The sequence below is a fragment of the Oxyura jamaicensis genome, chromosome 5, assembly GCF_011077185.1.
Source record: "Oxyura jamaicensis isolate SHBP4307 breed ruddy duck chromosome 5, BPBGC_Ojam_1.0, whole genome shotgun sequence".
NCBI classification, from domain to species: Eukaryota; Metazoa; Chordata; class Aves; order Anseriformes; family Anatidae; genus Oxyura; species Oxyura jamaicensis.
The window spans coordinates 42057293-42066356 of NC_048897.1; the positions used below are offsets into that span (position 1 = coordinate 42057293).

At 51.3% G+C, this 9064-nt stretch overlaps 1 protein-coding gene across 3 annotated transcripts in view; it reads right to left on the bottom strand.

The window, feature by feature from the left end:
• CCDC85C (coiled-coil domain containing 85C) overlaps nt 1-5827 on the bottom strand; it is a 108516-nt gene extending 102689 nt beyond the window's left edge. Inside the window, exons 1-2 of one of the 3 annotated variants that reach the window (XM_035328790.1) lie at nt 5549-5827; nt 4482-5299 (exon numbers count right to left, since the gene is read on the bottom strand). In XM_035328790.1, coding sequence (XP_035184681.1) covers nt 4482-5193 — 712 coding nt within the window. In that variant the 5' untranslated portion in view covers nt 5194-5299; nt 5549-5827. Of the gene's footprint in view, nt 1-4481; nt 5456-5548 lie in introns of those variants that run through there. The other 2 variants (XM_035328789.1, XM_035328791.1) reach the window with 2 other exon arrangements.
• Nucleotides 5828-9064: the final 3237 nt, after the last annotated feature.

Consider the following 9064-nt stretch of genomic DNA (forward strand, 5'->3'; position numbering starts at 1 on the left):
ATTTACAAGTGGGAATCAATAGAACTAGAGCTCTTCCCACCCCCTCACCCAGAGAGACCATTCTTCTTCCCTTGGAGCAGACAGCAGTGATGGGCCATAGATTATGTCTCTGCTACGACAGGCTATCTGCTGTGCCCACCACCTGCCTCTATACCTCTCCGGCCACTTTTCAAGTGTTGATATTTTTAAGAATGTTTCTTTTTAGAAACCTATTCATGTTGATAAAGAAATACCAAAACATTTCACCCAACTAGAATGAAGTCAAAGAGACATTGGAAACAGCTTGGCACATTTTGGGAACCCAGAGCAAACAGCTTCAGTGGCAGGTGAATGAGAAGTTCTGATGACAAAAGCCATTTGATGGTGGAGGGAAATTAAAGCCCAAAACCTTTGTAAGCATGCACTGGATTTCGTCCCAGACACATCAACAGCTAGCAAGTCTGTATCACTCCAGGCTTGTAGCACAGGCGAGGAAATCCACAACATGCACTCATCCTGTCTGTCTCACAGCAACATTACACCAGACTGGTAGAACTCATACACTGCCTGGCTGCAGGACTGCACAAGCCACCGGGACTGACTTGTGCGGAGCAACCACCAGCAGGCAGGACCAAGTCACTCTACACTTGCAACAAGGGCACATTCGCTCCTTCTTGTCAGCTCTCCCTCTCTCCCAGATGTACGCATAAATCCTACCAATGCCAATTGTCCTCTAATTGTTATTGGATAAACAGTTGTTCTAGTTAGATGTAGAGGAGGCTAAAATTAGTGGAAGCCGTTACTCTGCTTCAGGGAGCTTAGAGTCCCTCCTCCCAATGTTCCCACATACTTTACAATCCAGGGATATATCCCATGGGACCTGAAGACTTATTCTTCCCCACAGGTCATGTTAGTATCACACAATGTGGTTATCTTCTTAATCTTCTTTTTCTTCCCCCACCCCTCTCCTTTTTTTTTTTTTGAAACTTTATTCTGGCAGAAACCAGGCAGCAGCAACGGCAATAGCTCCAATTGGGCAGCCTCACCCACCTGGAAGTCCAGAATGACTACGTACATCCACAGAGACGCCCACCATGCATGCAAAGTAAAGCCAAAGCACTCAAAAGCACAACACAGCAACTGTACTTCAATACCTGCCCTAAATCTGTGGGTAAATTTATTGGACAACACATCTACAGCACATCTCTCAAGACGGATGCGACTGGCCAGATCCCATCGCACAGCCTGCAGGGGCCCCTTTCCCTGCCATGACGGTTCCCAGCTCACACGCCACTAAGCTGAGAATGAAAAGACCATTTACCTTCAGACTAAACAGATGTTCTCCCAGCTTTCAGCAGAATATCCGGAGCTGTGTAAGAGCACATCATCTGACATTAACGGCTTTCGTACTATCAGTTATGCTTATTACCTTATCGTTCATGAGCAGATATTTAGTCATCAGGTTCCAAGTATCAGCTTCCAAAAAGCCGGTTTATAAAAGTAAATAGACTCAGAAAAGTCAAGAGAAGGTGGATCACAGATCAGTTTGGGTTTGTTTTTGTTTTTAACTTGTACCATTTCTACTGAAATCACCTTACAAACCTAGAGTTTACAGTTCCTCACACTGGGGCAGGTCACTGGGGCCAATAAATCAAGCCCTGGATTACCAAGTCACTTCCAAAGGATTGTTGAAGGGAAAATAAACATTTAATCAAAAAAAAAAAAAAATGGGGGGAAGGTTTCATTAAAAGGCTATCCGCCTAGGAGCATTTAACAGGTGCTGTTCTCAACTCCTTCAGAAAAGCACTAACCTGGTGAAACAGTCCTGCTAAACACCTAGAAAAGCAGGGCACCGCATGAAGCCCAATTGACATCACTACCAGAGGCAGCACATTTCAGGACTTGCCAGCTTCCTATCATGTCCAAAAGTGCTCTAGCTAACAGCTTACCATCCCTTGCTCTCACCAGTTGTCCAAGGCCCATGCTTACTACAGATGCCAAGTTCTGCCCTGCATCTGTTTCAGATCCACCTCCCTCCTCTGTAAGAGAGAACAGGAGGGCTGTTCATCACGGCACCAGTTGTGCCGGCCAGGCAGCTTCATCCAGCAGTTAGTTACCCAGTGTGTTAAAGAAAGGAGGTAACAGCAAAGCAGACTGAATTCTGTAACCTAAAAATAAAAGGTCACTTTCTCCTCTTCCTTCTTTCCATTTTATCCCAGGGAAAAAAAAAAAAAAAATCATCAGGAAAAAGAGCATAAAAAGATTAACATCTAACCTGCATGCACCAAAAGCAGAGTCAGCACCAAGAAATGGAAGGGAGCTGGCGCTGCAGAGGCTGCTCAGTGACAGCTCCTCCACCGACCTGACTTACTGGATTTTTTCCTCCACATTCACTGTCCCTCCTCTTCCCCATTGTCACAGGCTTAAATGAATTGCCACTTGGTCCCAAGCAAGCCTCCCCACCAGGCTCCTTTCTGTCAGTCAAAAAAGAGGCCCTAGAAGCTTTGCATTTACATATGTATTCACAGGCACTTCCAAAGGCATGCTGAGGGAAATGGCCTTGCTGAATACCGATGCTATCTAAGAATGACTATTTAAGTCATTTTACAGCTTCACTACCTAAGAAGATAGATCAGGCTTGTTTGCATCTTTCCAGGGATTATTAGTCTAGAAAGTGCAGATCATATCTGTGCCATCCTCAGAAATGAAGCCGCACAGGTTGGCAGTAAAGTGTTTTAGCTCCAGTACTTCCCACATCTTCCACAGCTTGTGTTGGGCAACCCTGAAACAGAAGTCACTAAAACCTAAGGAAGTATTTGATAACTAAAAGGGATTTGGTCTCAGAACTGCAAAGCCCTTCTGTCCCAAAACAATAACAGCACACTCAGTATCTGCCAAGCTCTCCGGGCCTCTGAGAACAGCAATGACTTTATGAAAATAAAGTCACACCAGGAGCAGAAGCTATCTGCAGGTTTACAAACAAGATACTTCTGATTTACACAGCACTAGAAAAGAGAGAGAGGAAAAAATAAAATAAAATAAAATAAAATAAAATAAAATAAAATAAAATAATAGGATGCTTGCCGTATCCTGCAACATCTGGTGACTGGATCACCCTCCAAACCAGCAAGCCCTGTCTAATGGGTGAGGTGGCAGTAACCTCTCCAGCTGCGAGTGGAAACACGCAGCTGCGGTAACAGGACTGAGCATGGCAAATTCGTGGATAAACACACCACTTGAAATCCAGGCTGATTAGTGCCGTGTGCCCTCAGATCTCTTGGAGCATCAGGACTTCCCATAAATCACCAAAAACAAGAACCAGCACTCCCTGGTCCTACCAGGGCCACCAAAAGCTCTGGGAACTGAAGGTGGTTATCTGGCAAACACATCCAGCAGCCCCCTCCCCGGCACCCTGCCCCTCAGTGGCCTCTCGTGCCCAGCAAGCCCCAAATGGCACCAGTAGCAGACAGCCTCCAGGGCTCCATCCCTGTGCTTGGAGGAGGGCTGTGCGTACCCCAACCCGAAAATACCCCTCTCTGGTCAGAAAATAGGATTAAGTACATTTAAAGAAGTCTCGTACACAACAACTAAACAGATTGATGCCTGGTTTGACTCCTGTTAAACCCTCCTGGCCAAACTACTCCTTCTAGGACCCCCCAAAAATCAATTTTAAAGACATTCCAATATTATTATTTTAATGCCTGACCACTATTCAACAGCAGGAGAAACTTTGCTTGCATACAAACTGTCAGAGGAGGTTTGGCATGATTTCACAGTGGAGCTTGTTTCTAACTTTAATGACTGGGCTGAACAAAATTGTGAATGCAGCGTCCCTTTGAGAGCAATCTCTTCTCTACAAACAAACCTGTTTCTGAAGAGGAGCAAGGGAACAAGGGGAAACCAAGTTCCAGCTCTCCAAAACTGGTGGGCACGCCATAGCCAGGCAGCCTGCCCAAGAGCCCATGGAGCTAACAGGTGATGCTCCATGGAGCAGACCTCGACTTTAATCAGCTTCTTCTGAAATCTCATTTAGGTTTTTATCAATCTCATCAAAACAGCAGATAAACAAGCCACACGTAACCCAGAATATTTGAAGGGGGAAGAGTCAGAGAAATAAGAGATGGGAAAATCAGTGTTTAACTCTGAAAACACAAGCAGCTTTTTTTGAGGGGGAGGAAAAGCAAACAAAACACCAGCCCTCCAGAGAAAAAAGCCTCCAAGCCTCAGCCCCAGACACCAGTAACACAGCCCAGGAGCACCGTGCTGGGTGCAAGCACCGCAGAGCCCAGTGACCGCAGCCACCACCCCACACACACATGGGTGCTCCTCCCCACACCACCACCTCCAACTGCTCTGCCCAAGCACCCTGGGGCCACCAAGGATGGGCAGGGCTAGGAAGGGCAAGAACCGTGGCATCCCTCACCCCACTGCCAAGGGGGAACTGGGTGCAGGACCAGCAGCACCTGCAGCCAGCAGGGCTACGAGGAGGGGGACAAGCTCACCGTTGAGACCATTGGGGATGCTCCGGTGGTGAAGAGGCGCAGACAGGTCGTCCATAGACCTCCGCATGGCCCCGGCCTTGCTGTCACCAGCCTTGTGGTGGTGGAGGTGATGGTGATGGTGGTCAGGGCTGCCCGCGCTGCCCGTGCTGGAGGTGCTGCTCCCGTCCCCTACGTCCCTGGTGGCCGAGCCGCCGTTGAGGTTGGTCAGGCTGGCCTGGCTGTCGATGGAGCTCCGCGAACCGGCCCCGCTCCGCTCCTCGTCCAGCATGAGCACCATCTCCTTCAGCTCCACGTTCTCCCGCAGGAGGGTCTCCTGCCTCGCCTCCAGGTCCTTCAGCTTCTGCTGGTACATGCCCACCTCCTTCCACATCACGCTGGCCGTGTGCCTCCCGAAGCGCTGCCATTCCCTTGACAGCTTCTTGCCTTTCTGCCGGTCGTCGTCCAGGAAGCAGCAGAGCTCCCGCAGCTCCTGGTTGTCGTCCTGCAACTTCTGGTTGACCTCCTTCAGCCCGCGGATCTCGTGCAGGTGGAGCTGCAGCCGCCGGTTCACGTCCTTCATCAAGTTGCCGTGTTCCACCATTAAGTTCATCTTTTCATTCTCCACTTTCCTCAGTCTTTTCACCAGCTCCTCCTTGCTCCACCTCAGCATCTCCTCCTCTGAAATTTTGCTCAGGTCCTCCTTGGACCCTTCGAGGGAATTTTTTGCCATCATCTGTGCTCAGGCAGCGTCCGTTCTGACACGGTAACAAACGGGGTTTGGGTTATTCGGATTATTTTTGTTCACCTGATTTCCTGGGACTAAAATTCACTGCAGCATCCTGGGGAAGAAATATAGTTCCCCGCGGAGCGCTGGACAAGGAAGAACAGCAAAGCCGGACTGGAAGATCTTCTCCCCCGCAGATCCCATAATAAAAAACCAACCCAGATGGGGAAAAAAAAAAAAAAAAAAAGGAAAAAAAAGAAAAAAAAAAAAACAAAAAAAACCCCCCCCCCCCCCAAGGGGGGTGGGGGGCTGCGGGGAACGGGCACCCCCGAGCTTACCCTCCCCAGGGGATCGGCCAACTTACCCCGGGTAAAACAAGTCCGGCGGCCGGCCCCTTCCTCGGGGGGGCTCCGTCCACTTGTTCGCCCCCTGCACCCCCGCAGCTCCCCGCGGGGCCGAGCCCGGCGCGGCGGCGGCCGATGCCGGTGCGGCGGTGCCGAGGAGCGCAGAGGGAGCCGGCGCCTTCCCGGAACGGCTCGGCCCTGGGCACGGAGGGGACGGGCGGCAGCGCCGGGGCTGGTCCCACCTCCTGCTGGCCGCGGCCCTGCCCCAGCCGAGCGGAGGAGGAGGAGGAGGAGAAGGAGGAGGAGGAGGAGGAGGAGGAGGAGGAGGCGAGCGCCGCCCTCCCCCAGTGCCCCATTGGCTGCAGGGCCGGGCCGGGCCGTGCCGAGCCGGGCCCCGGTGCGCCGCGCCCCGCCGCCGGCTCGGGTTACCGGGGCCGCGGGCAGGTACAAAGGGACCGCGCTGCCCCTCCGCCCTACCCTGCCGCCTCCCCCCTCCCTGCCTATTTTTTTTTTCACCCCCTTTTTTTATTATTATTATTTTTTTTTTTTTCCCGGGAAGTACCAGGCCCGGGAAGGGTGGGGTTGGACGGGCAGGAAAACGAGCCCGCCCGGCCCCGGTCCCGGTTCCCCCGGCCCGGCTTCGTGTCCGGGTCCCCAGGCTGCAGATTGCGCCTCGGCCTCCTCTCTGCACCCCGGGGCCGTCGTGGGCCCTCACACCCCGGGGGAAAGCTGCAGGCAGCACCGGTTCCCCGGTGAGGTCTGCCCCGGTTCTGGTGGTCCAGGAGCAGGTGTGCTCATGTCGCTTAGGACAGAACCAGGTAAAGGGTGCAGAAAGTTCACTAAGTGGATTTCCTAGGCAACGTGTAGGCAGATTTCCTATATCCTTGCATCACATCCCCTTGACTTTTACTCTAATGCACTTTTCCTTGGAATACGCTGTTAGCTGCTTTTGGCCAGCATCATGTTGTAGAAATGAAAGATGCACCAGGACAGAGCAGTGCTGCCAGCTATTTCCCGCATGAGTATCCTCTAAAAGCCCCAGGGAATTGCCAGCTTTGTGTTCCCGAGGAGCCTTGGTAAACGATTTGACTCGAGGGTTAACTCAGCGCAACCTCGGATTTCTGACCGCACTGAGAGCCGGTCCAAGCCTCCCTCTAGCAATAAAGAAGCATCAAATCCAATGCAGGAGCATGGGACACAGATGGCCTGTGTGTGGAGGGAGCATCAGGCCGGAGAAGGATGGAAGATTGCAACTTCTGCCTTTTGGTGTTACCTTTCTAAGCCTAAGTAAAGCTGCAGTTTCTCGGATGCTGTTTCTTCTGCATGAGTCTGTACTGGTTGGTTTGCGAGCCCAGACATACCCTTGGCAAACTAGGACAAGTGCCAGTTCCCTGCTGAAGTACAACAGGACTTCCCTTCCTCTGGTGGAGTTCATCCCCTCCATGGACACTCTTGGCCCTTCTCCTCCCAAAGCAGCTTTATTAACAAAAAGGTAGCAGGAGCTTGCGACTAGTCCTAGGGCTAGTTTGCTTCATGTGGAATGTGCCAGTGGTCAACTGCTGGTAACACACCTCACAGACATGGAGATGTGAAGACAATCGTCCCCTAGTGCACACAAACCAAGGTCATTCCCTGAGGAGGAAGGAACCAAAATGCCTTTGTGCAGACGAGTGCTGAGGCCTGGCCCTCAATGCCTGCCTGCTCCCTTCGAGGGGTTTGCTCCCAACAGATCTGGGAGCTGGGCAAGGTGGCTGAAGAGCTGGCTCGCCTGCCTGGGAAATGAAGGAGAAAAGTGTGATTTCATGCTGTGAATTCACCGTTGTGGCAGAGTCAGTCCTTGGGTTGTGGAAATCAGCAGGTGTCTGCATGCCACCTTGTGCCTTGGTGAGGTCACTTTTCCCCGGATCCCTCAGGCCTGGAGCAGGTCTGCTCCTGCCTCCCTGTGACAGGTCCCAGATGTAGGGGTACCCGCACAGGGGGCCACCACCAACCAGCTGCAGAACCAGGCCGTGTTGTGCCTCCTGCTTCCCACCACCCCAGCCAGGCCGCTGGGAGGTGACACCCCTCACAATGGGGCACGCTGCCGCGCCTCAGAGCTGCACCATGCCGAGAAGGCACCCAAGTGTTTTCCAAGCCAAGTCTTATTTACAAGGCTTTAATCACATCCTTCCCTGCAGGAAGCGGAAAGTGCTTCTCCCGGACCCTCCCAGACGGTGATCTGCCTCGCAGATCCCGCAGGGGCTCGGAGGAAGGGGGAGCAGGACGGGGGCTGTTTGGGGAAGCTTTTCCTCACAGCGGCCATCAAGGGGAGAAGCCTCTGGTGGCTGCACCGCGAGTACAGGTGCAGCTGCACCACGGAGGTACCTGGCCCTGGTGGGCTGGGCCCACCTCACATTTCTTGATCTTTTTTTCCCAATAAAAGCTGTTTTTCCCACATGAAACGTTTGAAGTTTGCGCTCTACCGATACCTCTGCGGAGAATGAGCCCAGCAGACAGGGGGGCTCCTCAGAGGAAGCGAGGAGATTATTAATATCCACAGAGGAAGTCACTGTGATGATTAAGACTTGCTTTCAGTACTCGGTGGGTATGTCTGTGCTTTGGGAAAAAAGGGTGTTGTGTTGCAGGAGAGGCAAATCCCTTTAGCTTGGACAGGCAGGAGTGTTGGGGCAGAGGTGCAGAGCTCGGCAGCATCAGAGGGTGTCTGTGGCCCAGGTTATCCACATGAATAGTGGATGTGAGGGTTGAGACAAGGGAGGTTTTTCAAATGTTTTGATACCTCAGAGGGAAAGGACTAAGTCAGTGCAGTTTTATGGTCAATAGCAAATGCTGTGTTGCAGGCAGATTTTTAATCAACACAAATGATATGTAACATTGGAGTATTTTTGATGGGCTTGTGCTTTTTATTTTTAGTTAACAAGCCCAGTTTCCCAGCGTTGTTCAAAATGAATTACTATTTCCCCATGCCAACTTAAGATGAAGTGCAGAAGTTGGTAAACAACACCCTACGGATTCCCTTTGTTACATTTGGCCGTGGGGCCTTCCGCAAGCTGCAAGTGAAAAGCACTTTTAATATGCATGTCACCTTAAGCTTTTTATGCCTATGTAATACATCATCAAACCCCATCCCTTGCATCAAGTCAAGTGGACACTTCCACCCTCTTCAGTCAGGGGCGAAATTTTAAAGCGAATTATAGCATGATAAGAATTTCAGGGGAAAAAAAAATCTACTGGGTAAAACTACTCTTCATGTTAACTCCTGAACTCAGCAGGTGACACAAACAATGAATTTGTGCCCTGATGCTATACAGCTATACGTAGCCGCATTTAAGCCTTACCAAAGCATTCCCTCTACAGGGCTACACAAGAATTACAGAAAGGACTTCAAGCTCAGGTCTGTGCTACTGCTTCATCCACAGAGAGGGGTGGCTCTGCCAAAGCCCATTCCTTGGTGTGGGAACCCCACATCTGATGGAGAAATCCCAGGGACTCTCATGTGACTTTGCTTTCCCAAGGCAGCGTAGGAAGTCCACGCCGCC